The sequence below is a fragment of the Bombina bombina genome, chromosome 5, assembly GCF_027579735.1.
Source record: "Bombina bombina isolate aBomBom1 chromosome 5, aBomBom1.pri, whole genome shotgun sequence".
Classification (NCBI taxonomy): Eukaryota; Metazoa; Chordata; class Amphibia; order Anura; family Bombinatoridae; genus Bombina; species Bombina bombina.
In genome coordinates, this window is record NC_069503.1 from 1,093,680,719 (window position 1) to 1,093,701,547 (window position 20,829).

The window sequence follows — 20,829 nt, forward strand, 5'->3', positions numbered from 1 at the left end:
TGCTGTGGGTGCTCTCTTTGCCACTTCCTGTAGGGAAGGAGAATATCCCACAAGTATGGATGAATCCGTGGACTTGATACATCACAAGAGAAATAAATTTATCAGGTAAGCATAAATTATGTTTTTCAGCAAAGAATATCAAGAGAATGAAGTACATTTGAAAAAAGAAGTGAATGTAAAAGTGACTTAAAATTACATGCTCTATCTGAATTATGCAAGTTTAATTTTGACTATCTTATGCCTTTAAATGTCTCCAATTCCAAAGACCTTACCAGCCTCTCAAGCTGTACCCTTTCTTTTGTTATTCTGTGCTGTTTATGGAGCAATAGAATAATATAGGAACTGGTGAAGCTGGACAGACCCATTAGTGAGTTTAGCAGAGCATTCTATGCTTACGGGAATGGATTGTGTTTGCAAATACTTCTATATAGTTATTGGATTTTTTTTTTAATACTACTTTTGTTTGTTTTTATTTTACCATATGTATAGTGTTGACAAATAAGCTGTAACATCACAAATAAAACATAGCAATAAATTAACTTTTTTTTCTTGCAAGTTCTGTTTTGCAATATATGAAATGCAAATATTTTTTATATAGCTACAGGTATGTTTTTTCTCTTGAATCTTCCAAATATACTGAGAAGCTTAGTACAGTACAGCAGTACTGACTGTAGAAAAGCTATGTAAGTAAGAGGTAAAAATAGAAAGGAACTCCATCTGGGGAGTGAAATAGATAATCCAGCCCATTTAAAAGGGTGTTCCTGCAGCAGCTTTGAATACAATTAACTCATATCATCTGCTTTCCTGAGTACATTATCCCTTTAATATGTTGAGCACCACACAAACTGTTTGGTCAGATGTGCACAATGTACAGCAAATGTATTATTTCAACTATGCAATGCAAAATCCGAAAACATGAAATTGCTAGTTAAAAAAAAACTTACTTTGCAGTAACTTTTCGCTTTGCTTTCAGGATTATGATGATGGGTATGGCACAGCTTATGATGAACAAAGTTATGACTCTTACGACAATAACTATAATTCACAAGGACAAAGGTAAGAACTATTTCTTTTTTTGAGGAATGTTCATTTTGCACCAGTTTTTCACATTTGATATGTTGAACAGTCCATTTTAGATTGATTTATTTTTTACACGTTTATAAATGTGAGTTAATGTATTGACCAATTTTATTAAAAGTTTTATATAATATATTCAATTTGCTTATTGAAAAGACATGAAACCCATGTTTTCATGATTCTGTTAGAGCATAACATTACAAACAACTCTCCAAATACTTCTGTAATCAAATGTTCTTCATTAACCCTTTGAGTGCTATGCTGGATTTAATATTTTTCTGATTTTTACTATTTTTAACCAAAAAAAATGTTTTGACTCCCCCCCCCCCCAGATCCCCAAGACTCATACCATAACCTTGGAAAGGTTAGGTGATTACCTTTCCAATGGTGGGTCTTGAAGGTCTGTAGCTGCTCATATCCCTGAGATACAGGTTTCTAAGCAGCATGCCCCCTTTCCCTATACTTTGTATTGCCAATTTTAAATAAAGTTGCGCGGTGACGTCATCACGTCATTGCGCGTGACGTCGCCGCACGTAACGGGAAGATCCGGCGATGCCTGTCACTATGCAGGCCTGATCGCCGGGGTAGGAGCGGGTGGGAGCCCCAGATTGCCAAAAAGGTAGTTGAGTGCTAGCGACGGCTCTGAGCCGTCGTTAGCACTCAAGGGGTTAAGGTTGGTATAATTTCTTGAAGGAGCAGCAGTGTACTACTGGGGAGCTAGTTGAACACATCAGGTGAGCCAATGACAAGAGACTAATATGTGCAGCCACAAATCACCAGCTAGCTCCCAGTGCTCCTTAGTTTACCAGGACATGCTTTTTGCATAAAATAAGGGAGTGGGGTATTATTTTTAGCTTGTTTGATTACATTTACATTTCATCTTGTGGATTTATCTGCTAAGTGCCGACTCTTTATTTGGCTTTCGCAATAATACCACAGTAACTTGTTCCTGTAGTAGCCAAAACATATTTATCATGTGCAGTTAGGTATACGCCATACAGTAATAAAGCACTCTGTGCCACACATTAGATGCATATATGTGCAGCTAGCTCCCATTGCTGCTAATGAGACTGCCTAGGTATGATTTGCAACAAACGATAGCAAAAGAATAAAGCAAATTAGATAATAGAAGTAAATTGGAAAGGTGTTTATAATTGCATGTTCTTTCTGAATCTAATTCACTGTTCCTTTATGATGTTCACGGATACCAGGACTATAAATGAATCAGATTAGATTTAAGTGGAGTCCAAACTGATAAGCTTCTTTAACATTGAATATATATATAAATTAATATTCTACCAACAATGAGGCCTATTTATCAAAGCGTCAACTGAAAATATGCTGGAATTCCGCGTCGTAATTGTTGTGAGATTGATCCGCCGTAATTATCAAAGCGTCAAGATTGTCAAATGTTGAAATTTGTGACGTAACATACAAACCCGCGATCTCAATCTGACGCAGATCGATGCGTGTTGAAAACCTGTGGAATTCAAGCGGAATTGTGTTCATGCACCTTCCTATTCTACACTATTTGAAGCTCTTACAAAGTTATCAAAAATTCAAGGAGATCGTATTAAGATCTGTGGCCATGATATTTGGCGATATTTGGCGAGCGTATTGACGCCTGCGAATGCAACATAGTTGACACTTTGATAAATAGGCCTCGATAACTTTATTTAACTTAAATTAATGCAATAATCTGCTAGAAGTGGTGGTTGTGGTTGTTGTTGTGTGCACATCCTTAGGGTTTGTTACTGTTGTGTTTTGTTCTATTTGCTCATTAATGGGACAGACTACTCCAGAATTTGTATTGTTTAAAAAGATAGACAATCCCTTTATTACCAATTCCCCAGTTTTGCATACTTTTTACTTCTGTGATTACCTGGTTTCTAAGCCTCTGCAGACTTCCCCACTTATCGCAGTTCTTTTGACAGGCATACTAGAAAAATCAATTGCTTTCTGCAATTGAAAGAGTGTACTGGTAGCACTCAACAGCAAAACACTAATGAATTGGCCTGATATGCCTAGGTACTCGGCCCCAGACAGGACGTTTAAAACTTAACTTTTATTAGTCTTATAATAAAAAAGAAAAAAGAATATTAAAATTCCAACTGATGTAGAAATGGGAGAATGTAACTCCTGAGGAGAATAATCTGACAAATAAGCGATATGCTCTCCAAGTTGTGTCTACTTAAGGGGAGGAGGAGATAATTCCACATATAATAATTCCCAAAAATTATAGAATTGTATTTCTTCCTTGTTGTTACCTCCCTCTTGTGGGTAGATTCCTCACAAATAAAAGGGGTGAGTGAGACTACTAGATAGAGAACCCCCACTTTTAATTTCCAATGGAATATACTAATATAGGAGTCACAATTATTGATATTTGTACTTTAAGATATCATGCAATAGTCACCATGCACCGCAATAGGTAATAAATTCAAAAATAGAGAATAAACTGAAATTGCTCAGGTGTGTAACTCCCAATGCTGGGCACTATATTTATGCTTCTTTACTATTGAAAGGACACAAATAGTGGTGTTCTGTAGGCTGTTCTAATTTCTAATAATACCACCAGTGAATCCAAGTCTGTTAACACTCAGTGAGAGTGCAACAGATATCTTAATTGAGGTTTTCTAATAGGTGTTGCGAGTTGCTACAGAATACTCTATAGGTGATTCAATTTTATAGAGTCCTGGTTACTTTTTAATGTTACACTATATTTGTGCTTGATTTTTCTGTATTGAAGATCTTAGGTGGATACCGTGTTATCATATGTACCAGTGAAGGTCTATTTATAAAATTACAAATGCGGTATGAGGTTATGCTAAATGTATTAAGCCTGGGGGAAACCCCTGTTTTTATACTGCCGGTTGTATAAAACCGCTATTTGTACATTATGTTCAATGTGGTTCACTTGAATATGCAATATTAGAGCAATTCTGATAAACAGTAGATTCGTATCTGATCAGTGTGTTTGGTGCACTATATAAATCTGGAAATAAATTTGTAACTCCAGGGTCCTTGTTGCTTATATATTTATATATATAGTGGAGTTGTTACACCGTTTGTAAATGACTCTCCGGTATTATCATAATTATATTCCAGGTTACCGGGTATAGGTTTTTAGCAGGGTCTCTATATATTAGATGCTTAATTTAATTTGAGCTAAATCGACTCACTGCTTTTTGGTCTAAGTGCTTCGTATAAGGTTAAGTACTGTATATTTAAAGACTGAATGTAGTTTCGGCTGAGTCGGCTCACCGCTTGTGTCTAAGGTGCCTGTTTGTTATTAGACCGAATGTAGTTTCGGCTGAGTCGGCTCACCGCTTGTGTCTAAGGTGCCTGTTTGTTATTAGACACCGTTCGGTAATTGCATTAAAGAAGGAATACCTTCATTGATAGGATTACATAGATCTAAAGCGGCTCGGTTAGCTAGGTCTCACTCACACACAGGCATACCATTTAAGTTAAATTCTAATAAAACATTCTGCTACCATTTCACACAGTGGTTAAGTTAAAAAAGGAGAATAGTCTCCAGCTTCCCTGACATGTTTCGCCACTGAAGGCTTTGTCAAAGGTGGGGCGCCCGCCTTTCCGAGGGCTTTTTATTGGCTGGCAATCGAGAGGCTGGTCTCTATTGTCAATTCTGATTGGTTACCTTCCTTGCAATGTTATTGATGCAACGAGGAGGTGTATTTGCCTGCCATGATCTGATAGGCTTCTGTTACTTGTATCCATTGTTTACTATTGTATAACTGAGAGGATATAAGTATGCCTGCTTATGTTTTTAAATGCGAACAGGGGAAAAAAGGAGAGAGAGAGGAAGGGTGAACCGAACTCCAGGAGTTGTAGGGTTACCGGGTCATAAATTCAAGACTCCACTAGTGGAGAAAATTACATAAGACATCGAAAAAAATTAATGATAATAATAACAAGGAGACATAAATATTATAGAAGAATCCACTTGATAGGATAAAGTGCAATTTTAGCTGAGGAACAAACAACCTTCAATTTAGGGCAGTGATTGTTGCTGGATACGTGAACAAGTGCGTGGATGTGAATGAAAAGAAAGGAAAAACTGCACATCGTGAAAGATATAAATGAAATAAAAATGAAAGTGGGACGAAAACTGTGCTTCTTGATTCAATTACTAGGTATTAAATGATGCTAACTATAAAAAGCATTTGGTGAATAGGAGTATGTTGCTATGTTTAAACTCCCCGTGTGCAATAACGTGAGGGGGAGAAGAAAAAATGTGTGAGTGGTGTATTCCAAATCGATTGGATGGCTGTGCATATATGGGATGTGCTGATGTGCTACTCCCAATTGACTGTGCCTGAGTGTTAATATACAAGGTGTGAGTGTGAATAATGTGCTACAATTCCTACAATAAAAACTATAAATACAGTCGAAAATGTCTTATTACATAAAAAGGAATATGTCTATGTTTAGTGTACTGGTACTCAGATCCTAAGGGGAAGGAAGATCCCAAAAATTAAAAAGGTGTCTGTGTGATTTGATCACCCATGTACTATATAAGTCCACACTTATTCAGTGGACAGGAGAGGTGTATTATTTCCTTATGTTTATTTTTACCTTGTCTTATTTGTAATTTTTTAATTTTTAAAAAAACGGGTATTTAAATTTGCTTTATAGATTTATTAATCTACCCCCATGGGCATTGATGTTGTACTACTATGCATTGGTACATTCTATTATTCTTTCCAGTTCCCAAACTCTGGTCAGGTTTTGTAATTTTACAGAAAACAATAATAATTGTTTTGTTCATTTAACCCCCTTGGATAGACACTGTCCAAGAGGTAGATCCACCTGCACTCTGCTCTTAGTAGTGCTTGTTCAATATTCCCCCCTCTTATGCCTAAAGATATTTTTTCTACTCCTTGGCATTTCAACTCTCTCGGATTAGCATGGTGACATGTCAAAAAATGAGACGCCACTGAAGTTATAGTTTTTCCGTCATCCAAATCTTTCGGGGCATTTTTGATGTTTTTTACATGCTCCTGTAATCTGACTCTGAGTTGTCGGCTAGTCATTCCTACATAGAACTTGCGACAGCTGCAAGATAGTACATATATTATGTTTTCAGATGTACAGCTGATGTAATTCTTCAGTTTGTGTGTATGACCAAACCGGTCTTGAATCATGTCTTTTTTACAGATATATTTACATGTTGAGCAAGTTCCACAAGGAAAACATCCCGACTGTCTAGCAGTTAGTGTTCTCCCCACTTGGTAGTGGCTGCGAGAAACCATGTCCTTGATGTTCTGAGTTCTTCTGTATCCTATTTGTATCTTGTCACCAATAATGGGCTTAAGATCTTGATCTAAAGTGAGAATATGCCAGTGTTTGTTCAGTATATTGTTTATTAATTGTACTTGTGGATTATAGGTCAGGATCAGTCTGGTTTGTTCATCTTTCCTTTTGATCTTTTTACAGAGCAGTTCTGATCGATTCGTTTGGATTGCTCTATTCTTGGCTTTTTTGATGGTCCTTTTACTGTAACCTCTGTCTTGCAGTCGTTTCTCCAGTAGTTTGGCTTGTTCATTGAAAAGGGATGTATTGCTACAATTTCTTTTTATCCTTAAAAATTCGCCAACAGGTAATGATTTCGTTGTTCCGGGTGCATGAGAACTAGTATTGTGTAGTATACTGTTGGTAGCTGTTTCTTTTCGGTATAGATTAGTCTGGATATGTCCTTCCTGATCTTTGAATATCTTAAGGTCCAGGAAGTCAATCTCTGTTTGACTCATTGTGTATGTTAATTTAATATTCAGATCATTCTGGTTTAATTCCTGAAGGAAAATTTCTAGTTCATCCTTAGTTCCTTCCCACATAAACAGAATGTCGTCTATGTACCTTATCCAGAAAGGTATTTTATCCGTTTTGATGGAATGGATGTCATTAAATACTACATGCTTTTCCCAAAATCCCAGGAACTCATTAATGGGACAGACTACTCCAGAATTTGTATTGTTTAAAAAGATAGACAATCCCTTTATTACCAATTCCCCAGTTTTGCATACTTTTTACTTCTGTGATTACCTGGTTTCTAAGCCTCTGCAGACTTCCCCACTTATCGCAGTTCTTTTGACAGGCATGCATTTTAGCCAATCAGTGCTGACTCTTAAATAACTTTATATGACACACATGAACTAGCAGTGTCTAACTGTCAAAGACTGTCAAAATGCACTGAGATGCTGACTCTTAAATAACTCTTTATGACACACATGAACTAGCAGTGTCTAACTGTCTAAATGCACTGAGATAAGAGGCAGCTCAACTGCTTAGAAATTAGCAAATGAGCTAACCTAGGTTTAGCTTTCCACAAAGAATACCAAGAGAACAAAGCAAATTTGATGATAAAAGTAAATTGGAAGGTTGTTTAAAATGGAATGCCCTTTTGGAATCATGAAAGTTTAATTTTAACTAGACTGGACCTTTAACCCCTTAATGACAACTGACGTACCAGTTACGTCCTGCAAAAACTGTCAGTTAGTGACAATGGACGTACCTGGTACGTCATTTGTCTAATTGCGATCGATTCCAGCAGCTCTCAGGGTATTGCAGTGATGCCTCGATATTGAGGCATCCTGCAATACCCTTTTACAAGCATCCGATGCAGAGAGAGCCACTCTGCGGCCCTCTCTGCATCGGACATCGATGGCCATGATCATTGGTGGGTGGGAGCAGTAGTGGGAGGCAGGTCTGCGGCCATCGATGCTAGGAAGGAATAAGAGGGGGCGGCGGGTGGGCGCGTGCACAGGGCGGGAGCGGGTGGGAACACTACACTATGAGACATTACTTTGTGAATTAAGTGGTAGAGAGGGGGTACACATTTTAATCTAAGTGATCTGGGAGGGGGTGGGAGGTTGGTTTTTGAAAGGGGGAAGCTACACTACAGAAAAATAAAAAATAAAAAAGCCAATGTTTTATTGGTAAACTGGGTACTGGCAGACAGCTGCCAGTACCCAAGATGGTGCACTGTAGGTAAAGGGGGAGGACAAGAGAGCTGTTTGGGGGGTGATCAGGGAGGTTGGGGGCTAAGGGAGGATCCTAAACAGCAGAATGTATTTAAAAAACAAAACAAAAAAAACAACAACTTATTTTAGTACTGGCAGACTTTCTGGGGTGGGGAAGGGAAGAGAGCTGTTTTGGAGGGATCAGGGGGTGGGATGTCTCAGGTGGGAGGCTGATCTCTACACTAAACCTAAAATTAACCCTGCAAGCTCCCTACAAGCTACCTAATTAACCCCTTCACTGCTGGGCATAATACACATGCGGTGCGCAGCAGCATTTAGCGGCCTTCTAATTGCCAAAAAGCGACGCCAAATCCATATATGTCTGCTATTTCTGAACAAAGGGGATCCCAAAGAAGCATTTACAACCATTTGTGCCATAATTGCACAAGCTGTTTTTAAATAATTTCAGTGAGAAACCTAAAGTTTGTGAAAAAAATTAATAAAAAAGTAAACAATTTCTCCAACATTGGTGTGTCCGGTCCACGGCGTCATCCTTACTTGTGGGATATTCTCTTCCCCAACAGGAAATGGCAAAGAGTCCCAGCAAAGCTGGTCACATGATCCCTCCTAGGCTCCGCCCACCCCAGTCATTCTCTTTGCCGTTGCACAGGCAACATCTCCACGGAGATGGTTAAGAGTTTTTTGGTGTTTAAATGTAGTTTTTATTCTTCTATCAAGTGTTTGTTATTTTAAAATAGTGCTGGTATGTACTATTTACTCTGAAACAGAAAAGGAAGATGATTTTAGCAGACAGTAACTAAAATCGATTGCTGTTTCCACATAGGACTGTTGAGATGAAGTAACTTCAGTTGGGGGAAACAGTTAGCAGACTTTTCTGCTTAAGGTATGACTAGCCATATTTCTAACAAGAGTGTGTAATGCTGGAAGGCTGTCATTTCCCCTCATGGGGACCGGTAAGCCATTTTCTTAGTCAAAAACAAACAGAATAAAGGGCTTATTATGGGCTACAAAACTGGTAGACATTTTTATGGGCTAAATCGATTGCTTTATTTGTGCATATTATTCAAATTTAGGCTAACAATTGACATTTATAATCTTGGGGAACGTTTATAAAACGGCAGGCACTGTATTGGACACCTTTTTCAGTCAGGGGGCCTTTCTAGTCATACAGGCCCATTTATCAAGCTCCGTAAGGAGCTTGAAGGGCCGTGTTTCTGGCGAGTCTTCAGACTCGCCAGAAACACAAGTTATGAAGCAGCGGTCTAAAGACCGCTGCTCCATAACCCTGTCCGCCTGCTCTGAACAGGCGGACAGGAATCGCCGGACATCAACCCGATCGAATACGATCGGGTTGATTGACAGCTCCCTGCTGGCGGCCGATTGGCCGCGAGTCAGCAGGGGGCGGCGTTGCACCAGCAGCTCTTGTGAGCTGCTGGTGCAATGTTAAATGCGGAGAGCGTATTGCTCTCCGCATTTAGCGAGGTCTTGCGGACCTGATCCGCAGTGTCGGATCAGGTCCGCAAGCCCTTTGATAAATGGGCCTGTTTGACTGAGCCTCATTTTCGCGCCATTAATGCGCAGTTGTTTTTTGAGAGCAGGGCATGCAGATGCATGTGTGAGGATCTAAGAATCTCTGAAAAAGCTTTTAGAAGGCGTCATTTGGTATCGTATTCCCCTCAGGGCTTGGTTGGGTCTTAGAAAAGACTGTATCTGGGACTGTATAGGGGTTAAATTGAAAAACGGCTCCGGTTCCGTTATTTTAAGGGTTAAAGCTCTGAAATTTGGTGTGCAATACTTTTAAGGCACTGTGGTGAAAATTTGGTGATTTTTGAACAATTCCTTCATACTTTTTCACATATTCAGTAATAAAGTGTTTTCTGTTTGAAATTTAAAGTGACAGTAACGGTTTTATTTTAAAACGTTTTTTTGTGCATTGTTGACAAGTTTAAGCCTGTTTAACATGTCTGTACCTTCAGATAAGCTATGTTCTATATGTATGAAAGCAAATGTGTCTCCCCATTTAAATTTATGTGATAATTGTGCCATAGCGTCCAAACAAAGTAAGGACAGTACTGCCACAAATAATGATATTGCCCAAGATGATTCCTCAAATGAGGGGAGTAAACATGATACTACATCATCTCCTACTGTGTCTACACCAGTTTTGCCCACGCAGGAGGCCCCTAGTACATCTAGTGCGCCAATACTTATTACCATGCAACAATTAACGGTTGTAATGGATAACTCCATAGCAAATCTTTTATCCAAAATGCCTACTTATCAGAGAAAGCGCGATTGCTCTGTTTTAAACACTGAAGAGCAAGAGGACGCTGATGATAATTGTTCTGTCATACCCTCACACCAATCTGAAGGGGCCATGAGGGAGGTTTTGTCTGAGGGAGAAATTTCAGATTCAGGAAAAATTTCTCATCAAGCTGAACCTGATGTTGTGACATTTAAATTTAAATTAGAACATCTCCGCGCACTGCTTAAGGAGGTGTTATCTACTCTGGATGATTGTGACAATTTGGTCATTCCAGAGAAATTATGCAAGATGGACAGGTTCCTAGAGGTTCCGGTGCCCCCCGACGCTTTTCCTATACCCAAGCGGGTGGCGGACATAGTAAATAAAGAGTGGGAAAAGCCCGGCATACCTTTTGTTCCTCCCCCTATATTTAAGAAATTATTTCCTATGGTCGACCCCAGAGAGGACTTATGGCAGACAGTCCCCAAGGTCGAGGGGGCAGTTTCTACTCTAAACAAACGCACTACTATTCCTATCGAAGATAGTTGTGCTTTCAAAGATCCTATGGATAAAAAATTGGAAGGTTTGCTTAAAAAGATTTTTGTACAGCAAGGCTACCTTCTACAACCAATTTCATGCATTGTTCATGTCACTACGGCAGCGTGGTTCTGGTTCGAGGAACTAGAAAAGTCGCTCAGTAGAGAAACTCCATATGAGGAGGTTATGGACAGAGTTCACGCACTTAAATTGGCTAACTCTTTTATTTTAGATGCCGCTTTGCAATTAGCAAAATTAGCGGCGAAAAATTCAGGGTTTGCTATTGTGGCGCGCAGAGCGCTTTGGCTAAAGTCTTGGTCAGCGGATGTGTCATCCAAAACAAAATTACTTAACATTCCTTTCAAAGGTAAAACTTTATTTGGACCTGATTTGAAAGAGATTATTTCAGACATCACTGGGGGAAAGGGCCACGCCCTTCCACAGGATAGGTCTTTTAAGGCTAAAAATAAGCCTAATTTTCGTCCCTTTCGCAGAAATGGACCAGCCTCTAATTCTGCATCCTCTAAGCAAGAGGGTAATGCCTCACAACCCAAACCAGCCTGGAAACCAATGCAAGGCTGGAACAAGGGTAAGCAGGCCAAGAAGCCTGCCACTGCTAACAAGACAGCATGAAGGAGTAGCCCCCGATCCGGGACCGGATCTGGTGGGGGGCAGACTCTCTCTCTTTGCTCAGGCTTGGGCAAGAGATGTTCAGGATCCTTGGGCGCTAGAAATAGTTTCTCAAGGTTATCTCCTGAAATTCAAGGAACTACCCCCAAGGGGAAGGTTCCACAAGTCTCACTTATCCTCAAACCAAATAAAGAGACAGGTATTCTTACATTGTGTAGAAGACCTGTTAAAGATGGGAGTGATACACCCAGTTCCAATAAAGGAACAAGGAATGGGATTTTATTCCAATCTGTTCGTAGTTCCCAAAAAAGAGGGAACGTTCAGACCAATTTTGGATTTGAAGATCCTAAATAAATTTCTCAGGGTACCATCGTTCAAAATGGAAACTATTCGAACGATTCTACCCACCATCCAGGAAAGTCAATTTATGACTACCGTGGATCTAAAGAATGCGTACCTACATATCCCTATCCACAAGGAACATCATAAGTTCCTAAGGTTCGCTTTTCTGGACAAACATTACCAGTTTGTGGCTCTTCCATTCGGATTAGCCACTGCTCCAAGGATTTTCACAAAGGTGCTAGGGTCCCTTCTAGCGGTTCTAAGACCAAGGGGCATTGCAGTAGTACCTTACTTGGACGACATTCTAATACAAGCGTCGTCCCTGTCAAAGGCAAAGGCTCATACGGACATCGTTCTAGCCTTTCTCACATCTCACTTATGGAAGGTGAACAAAGAAAAGAGTTCTCTGTCCCCGTCAACAAGAGTTCCCTTCTTGGGAACAATAATAGATTCCTTAGAAATGAGGATTTTTCTGACAGAGGTCAGAAAATCAAAACTTCTAAGCTCTTGTCAAGTGCTTCATTCTGTTCCTCGTCCTTCCATAGCGCAGTGCATGGAAGTAATAGGATTGATGGTTGCAACAATGGACATAGTTCCTTTTGCACGAATTCATCTAAGACCATTACAACTGTGCATGCTCAAACAGTGGAATGGGGATTATACAGACTTGTCTCCAATGATTCAAGTAGATCAAAAGACCAGAGATTCACTCCGTTGGTGGCTGACCCTGGACCATCTGTCCCAGGGAATGAGCTTCCGCAGGCCAGAGTGGGTCATTGTCACGACCGACGCCAGTCTAGTGGGCTGGGGTGCGGTCTGGGAATCCCTGAAAGCTCAGGGTCTATGGTCTCGGGAAGAGTCTCTTCTCCCGATAAACATTCTGGAACTGAGAGCGATATTCAATGCTCTCAGAGCTTGGCCTCAACTAGCAAAGGCCAAATTCATAAGGTTCCAATCAGACAACATGACGACTGTTGCGTATATCAATCATCAAGGGGGAACAAAGAGTTCCCTGGCGATGAAAGAAGTGACCAAAATAATTCAATGGGCGGAGGATCACTCCTGCCACTTGTCTGCGATCCACATCCCAGGAGTGGAAAATTGGGAAGCGGATTTTCTGAGTCGTCAGACATTTTATCCGGGGGAGTGGGAACTCCATCCGGAAATCTTTGCCCAAATAACTCAATTATGGGGCATTCCAGACATGGATCTGATGGCGTCTCGTCAGAACTTCAAGGTTCCTTGCTACGGGTCCAGATCCAGGGATCCCAAGGCGACTCTAGTAGATGCACTAGTAGCTCCTTGGACTTTCAACCTAGCTTACGTATTCCCACCGTTTCCTCTCATTCCCAGGCTGGTAGCCAGGATAATCAGGAGAGGGCCTCGGTGATCTTGATAGCTCCTGCGTGGCCACGCAGGACTTGGTATGCAGACCTGGTGAATATGTCATCGGCTCCACCATTGAAGCTACCTTTGAGACAGGACCTTCTTGTTCAAGGTCCATTCGAACACCCAAATCTGGTCTCCCTCCAACTGACGGCTTGGAGATTGCACGCTTGATTCTATCAAAGCGTGGGTTTTCAGATTCGGTGATAGATACTCTGGTTCAGGCCAGAAAACCTGTAACTAGAAAAATTTACCATAAAATATGGAAAAAATATATCTGTTGGTGTGAATCCAAAGGATTCCCATGGAATAAGATAAAAATTCCTAAGATTCTCTCCTTTCTTCAAGAAGGTTTGGAGAAAGGATTATCTGCAAGTTCTCTAAAGGGACAGATCTCTGCTTTATCTGTCTTACTACACAAAAGACTGGCAGCTGTGCCAGATGTTCAAGCATTTGTTCAGGCTCTGGTTAGGATCAAGCCTGTTTACAGACCTTTGACTCCTCCCTGGAGTCTAAATTTAGTTCTTTCAGTTCTTCAAGGGGTTCCGTTTGAACCCTTACATTCCATAGATATTAAGTTACTATCTTGGAAAGTTTTGTTTTTGGTTGCAATTTCTTCTGCTAGAAGAGTTTCAGAATTATCTGCTCTGCAGTGTTCTCCTCCTTATCTGGTGTTCCATGCAGATAAGGTGGTTTTGCGTACTAAGCCTGGTTTTCTTCCTAAAGTTGTTTCTAACAAAAATATTAACCAGGAGATAGTTGTACCTTCTTTGTGTCCGAATCCAGTTTCAAAGAAGGAACGTTTGTTACACAATTTGGACGTTGTCCGTGCTCTAAAGTTCTATTTAGAGGCTACTAAAGATTTCAGACAAACATCTTCCTTGTTTGTTGTTTATTCTGGTAAAAGGAGAGGTCAAAAGGCGACTTCTACCTCTCTTTCCTTTTGGCTTAAAAGCATCATCCGATTGGCTTATGAGACTGCCGGACGGCAGCCTCCTGAAAGAATCACAGCTCACTCCACTAGGGCTGTGGCTTCCACATGGGCCTTCAAGAACGAGGCTTCTGTTGACCAGATATGTAAGGCAGCGACTTGGTCTTCACTGCACACTTTTGCCAAATTTTGCAAATTTGATACTTTTGCTTCTTCGGAGGCTATTTTTGGGAGAAAGGTTTTGCAAGCTGTGGTGCCTTCCGTTTAGGTGACCTGATTTGCTCCCTCTCTTCATCCGTGTCCTAAAGCGTTGGTATTGGTTCCCACAAGTAAGGATGACGCCGTGGACCGGACACACCAATGTTGGAGAAAAAAGAATTTATGCTTACCTGATAAATTACTTTCTCCAAAGGTGTGTCCGGTCCACGGCCCGCCCTGGTTTTTTAATCAGGTCTGATGAATTATTTTCTCTAACTACAGTCACCACGGTATCATATGGTTTCTCCTATATATATTTCCTCCTGTCCGTCGGTCGAATGACTGGGGTGGGCGGAGCCTAGGAGGGATCATGTGACCAGCTTTGCTGGGACTCTTTGCCATTTCCTGTTGGGGAAGAGAATATCCCACAAGTAAGGATGACGCCGTGGACTGGACACACCGTTGGAGAAAGTAATTTATCAGGTAAGCATAAATTCTGTTTTTTTTTATTTGATCGTTTTTGGCGGTGAAATGGTGGCATAAAATATACCAAAATGGGCCTAGATCAATACTTTGGGTTGTCTACTACACTAAACTAAAGCTAAAATTAACCCTACAAGCTCCCTAATTAACCCCTTCACTGCTGGGCATAATATACGTGTGGTGCGCAGCGGCATTTAGCAGCCTTCTAATTACCAAAAAGCAACGCCAACGCCATATACGTCTGCTATTTCTGAACAAAGGGGATCCCAGAGAAGCATTTACAACCATTTGTGCCATAATTGCACAAGCTGTTTGTAAATAATTTCAGTGAGAAACCAAAAGTTTTTGACAAAATTTGTGATAAAGTGAACGATTTTTTTTTATTTGATCGCATTTGGCGGTGAAATGGTGGCATAAAATATAACAAAATGGGCCTAGATCAATACTTTGCGTTGTCTTAAAAAAAAAAAAATATATATATATATATATATATATATATATATATATATATATATATACATGTCAAGGGATATTCAGGGATTCCTGAAAGATATCAGTGTTCCAATGTAACTAGCGCTAATTTTGAAAAAAATTGGTTTGGAAATAGCAAAGTGCTACTTGTATTTATTGCCCTACAACTTGCAAAGAACATGTAAACATTGGGTATTTCTAAACTCAGGACAAAATTTAGAAACTATTTAGCATGGGTGTTTTTTGGTGTTTGTAGATGTGTAACAGATTTTGGGGGTCAAAGTTAGAAAAAGTGTGTTTTTTCCATTTTTTTCCTCATAGTTTATAAAAAAAATGTCATAGTAAATTATAAGATATGATGAAAATAATTATATCTTAAGTCCATTTAATGGCGAGAAAAACGGTATATAATATGTGTGGGTACAGTAAATGAGTAAGAGGAAAATTACAGCTGAACACAAACACTGCAGAAATGTAAAAATAGCCCTTGTCCTTAAGGGTAAGACAATTGAAAAATGGTCTGGTCATTAAGGGGTTAAGTACAATCAGAATATAGTTCCGATCAGCCAATAGAATGCGAGCTCAATCTGATTGGCTGATTGGATCAGCCAATCGGATTGAACTATATTCTGATTGGCTGATTCCATCAGCCAATCAGAAAATTCCTACCTTAATTCCGATTGGCTGATAGAATCCTATCAGCCAATCGGAATTCGAGGGACGCTATCTTGGATGACGTCCCTTAAAGGAACCGTCATTCGTCGTCTAGTCGTCGGAAGAAGAGGATGGATCCGCGCTGGAGGTCTTCAAGATGGAGCCGGTCGTCATCGGATGGAAGAAGATAGAAGATGCCGCTTGGAGAAGATGTTTGCCGGTCCGGATGTCCTCTTCTTGCCGGATAGGAGGAAGACTTTGGACCCTCTTCTGGACTTCTTCAGTGGATGTCTAGCCCCCGCTTGGGTTGGATGAAGATCTTGGAGCCAGGACGGATCGGTGAACCTGGCATGGTGAAGACAAGGTAGGAAGATCATCAGGGGGGTAGTGTTAGGTTTATTTAAGGGGGGTTTGGGTTTGATTAGGGGTATGTGGGTGGTGGGTTGTAATGTTGGGGGGGGGGGGTATTGTATGTTTTTTTTTACAGGCAAAAGAGCTGAAATTCTTGGGGCATGCCCCGCAAAGGGCCCTGTTCAGGGCTGGTAAGGTAAAAGAGCTTGTAATATTTGTATTTTAGAATAGGGTAGGGAATTTTTTATTTTGGGGGGCTTTGTTATTTTATTAGGGGGCTTAGAGTAGGTGTAATTAGTTTAAAATTGTTGTAATATTTTTCTTATGTTTGTAAATATTTTATTATTTTCTGTAACTTAGTTCTTTTTTATTTTTTGTACTTTAGATAGTTTATTTAATTTTATTTATTTGTAGGAATTGTGTTTAATTAATTTATTGATAGTGTAGTGTTAGGTTAATTGTAGGTAATTGTAGGTAGTTTATTTAATTATTTTATTGATAGGGTAGTGTTAGGTTTAATTATATCTTAGGTTAGGATTTATTTTACAGGTAAATTTGTTATTATTTTAACTAGGTAACTATTAAATAGTTCTTAACTATTTAATAGCTATTGTACCTGGTTAAAATAATTACAAAGTTGCCTGTAAAATAAATATTAATCCTAAAATAGCTATAATATAATTATAATTTATATTGTAGCTATATTAGGATTTATTTTACAGGTAAGTATTTAGCTTTAAATAGGAATCATTTATTTAATAAGAGTTAATTTATTTCGTTAGATAAAAATTATATTTAACTTAGGGGGGTGTTAGTGTTAGGGTTAGACTTAGCTTTAGGGGTTAATACATTTATTAGAATAGCGGTGAGCTCCGGTCGGCAGATTAGGGGTTAATAATTGAAGGTAGGTGTCGGCGATGTTAGGGAGGGCAGATTAGGGGTTAATACTATTTATGATAGGGTTAGTGAGGCGGATTAGGGGTTAATAACTTTATTATAGTAGCGCTCAGGTCCGCTCGGCAGATTAGGGGTTAATAAGTGTAGGCAGGTGTCGGCGACGTTGTGGGGGGCAGATTAGGGGTTAATAAATATAACATAGGGGTCGGCGATGTTAGGGCAGCAGATTAGGGGTACATAGGGATAACGTAGGTGGCGGCGGTTTACGGAGCGGCAGATTAGGGGTTAAAAGTGTAATGCAGGGGTCAGCGATAGCGGGGGCGGCAGATTAGGAGTTAATAAGTGTAAGGTTAGGGGTGTTTAGACTCGGGGTACATGTTAGGGTGTTAGGTGCAGACTTAGGAGGTGTTTCCCCATAGGAAACAATGGGGCTGCGTTAGGAGCTGAACGCTGCTTTTTTGCAGGTGTTAGGTTTTTTTTCAGCTCAAACAGCCCCATTGTTTCCTATGGGAGAATCGTGCACGAGCACGTTTTTGATGCCGGCCGCGTCCGTAAGCAACTCTGGTATCGAGAGTTGCATTTGCGGTAAAAATGCTCTACGCTCCTTTTTTGGAGCCTAACGCAGCATTTGTTTGAACTCTCGATACCAGAGTTAAATTTATGGTGCGGCCAGAAAAAAACCCGCGGAGCGTTAACAGCCCTTTTACCGCCGAACTCTAAATCTAGGCCAAAATGTCTAACCATGTAGTATTTCCACAGTTGTGTCAACTGTTCTTGTGTACATTTTGATATAGATGAATTTATTCTGCCTATAGTTTTTGCATAAATATTTCTCACGAGGTTGATGGAAAAATAATTTAAAATTAAGTAATAAATATAAATTGGCGACAGCCACTCAGTGGTAGCTATGTATGCAAAAAAACAATATCTATAGCTATAACTCTTGCAGGTGTTCTAATTTTACCACATTCTTAATATTCCCAGACTTACATAGTATGACAAAATACAATTATTAAAGGGATATGAAACGCAGTTGAGCGGTGACGTCATCATGTCATTGCGCGTGACGTCACTGGGCCAAACGTGAAGCCCCGGTGATGCCTGTCACTATACAGGTCAGATTGCCGGGGTGGGAGTCAGTGGGAGCCCCCAAATTGCCCTCAAGGTGGATGAGTGCTACATGACTACAGGCTCAAGCACAGAATAAATAACCACAGGCTCAAGCACAGAATACATAACCACAGGCTCAAACACAGAATACATAACCAAAGGCGCAAGCACAGATTACATAACCAAAGGGGCAAGCACAGAATACATAACCACAGGCTAAATCACAGAATACATAACCACAGGCTCAAACACAGAATACATAACCAAAGGCGCAAGCACAGATTACATAACCAAAGGCGCAAGCACAGAATACATAACCACAGGCTCAAGCACAGAATACATAACCACAGGCTCAAACACAGAATACATAACCACAGGCTAAATCACAGAATACATAACCACAGGCTCAAACACAGAATACATAACCACAGGCTCAAACACAGAATACATAACCAAAGGCTCAAGCACAGAATACATAACCACAGGCTCAAACACAGAATACATAACCAAAGGCGCAAGCACAGAATACATAACCACAGGCTCAAACACAGAATACATAACCACAGGCGCAAGCACAGAATACATAACCACAGGCGCAAGCACAGAATACATAACCACAGGCGCAAGCACAGAATACATAACCACAGGCTCAAACACAGAATACATAACCAAAGGCTCAAGCACAGAATACATAACCAAAGGCTCAAGCACAGAATACATAACCACAGGCTCAAGCACAGAATACATAAACACAGGCTCAAGCACAGAATACATAACCAAAGGCTCAAGCACAGAATACATAACCACAGGCTCAAGAACAGAATACATAACTACAGGCTCAAGCACAGAATGAATAACCACAGGCTCAAGCTAGCTCTTCTCAAGCACAACTGTTTACTTTCAACATAATATGCACTCTAGTTAGCGCGGTCACAATACTGCATAGGGCTAGATTACAAGTGTGCCAATTTTAATCTAGCCCCATGTGTTTAACTATGGGTTAATCACACAAATAAGTCAGCTCCAGGCTGGGACCTAGCTTAACACATCTGGTATCCAATGACAAGCTGTGTATGTGTGTAGCCACCAATCACAAGCAAGATCGCAAAAGTACATTTAGAAAAAGTTGTAAACTGAAAAGTGTCTAATTGCATAATCTTTCTAAACAATGAGCATTTAATTCTGACTTTCAGGAAACCCAATATTTATCTTTCATGATTTAGATAGAGCATTCAATTTTTTAATCCCCAAATCCAGAATTCCAAAATCCAAACGTATTCTGAAATCCAAACTGTTTAATTAATATTTTTTGTTTTGTTTGAAAAAAAATCTCAAAAATTACTTTTTTTTGGCCACCTGTAAGTCACAATTTTCTCTGTCTCTGTCTTTGGTTTGTTTTTTGTGTTCTAAAGTGAAAATAATATTTATTTAAAACAACAAATATTACCTTTCTGATTACAGTACTGTACTATGTTTACACTAGTATAAAACAATATATAAGACTACATTTAGCTTACATGTATAAGCAGTGTTATGACATATAAATATTGCCTAAATGACATAAGATATTGTTGTTTACACTTGGTTCCATCCCCTCTCCAAACTGTCCCATTTTTTATACATGCAAATATTCCAAATTCCAAACAAATCAAAACCTTTCCCGAGTTTGGGTAAAGAGTTTTCTACCTTTATTCTCTAATTTTCTTAGTTTTCTTAATATCATAGGTAGGCTCAGGAGCTGTGAGCAAGCTGCCGATTGGTGGCCGTACATATATGCCACTTGTCATTGGCTTAACAATTGTGCTCATCTAGCTCCCACTAGTGCATTGCTGCTCCTTCAACAAAGCATACCACTTGAAGCAACATTGATAATACAAATAAATTGGAAAGTTATTTCCACATGTATCTTCTATCTGAATCATGAAAGAAAATGTGGGTTTCCTGTCCCTTTAATAGACTTTTATAATCTCTTATCATATTTAGTTTGGGCTTTCACTTCTTACATATAATTGTTATGTATTGTGCCCATCATACTGTGTGCTATATGCTAAACTATAGTTTTGTCTCTTACGGATAAATATTCCCTTCCAGCAAATGGCTGATTCAGTAGAGTGCTTATTTGAATGTGAATGCGGATCTTGAATAATTCATTGCCAATTGCCTGCAAATTTTAGCATAAGCTGAGAAACACTGTTGTAAAATAGAACTATTGATATAGTAAGTCATCTTGTTAGCAGGACAGATATGGACTGCAGAGCTTGATAGATTTATATGATATACACTGGGTTTAGGTAGACAATATTGGACATATGCAAAATAATAAATATTTAAGTTAGTTACCATTTCTTTTCCACAATATGCAAGATTTATAGCAGAAGACTTGAAAAGTAGCTTCTATATGGAAACAGATCTCTCCTAGGAGATGCACTACATCATTTAGATTTAGCATTGCCATCTGCTTAATAGCACTGAAACGACTACAGAGGTGCTTAGGAGCGACCATTCACAGCCCT

The 20,829-nt window shown here is 39.6% G+C and overlaps 1 protein-coding gene across 1 annotated transcript in view; it reads left to right on the forward strand.

Annotated features, from left to right (window-relative positions):
• The window catches only part of KHDRBS3 (KH RNA binding domain containing, signal transduction associated 3), a 154,464-nt gene that overhangs the window by 98,461 nt on the left and 35,174 nt on the right, over window positions 1-20,829 (forward strand). Inside the window, exon 7 of the mRNA XM_053713211.1 lies at window positions 974-1,056. Coding sequence (XP_053569186.1) covers window positions 974-1,056 — 83 coding nt within the window. The remainder of the gene's footprint in view (window positions 1-973; window positions 1,057-20,829) is intronic.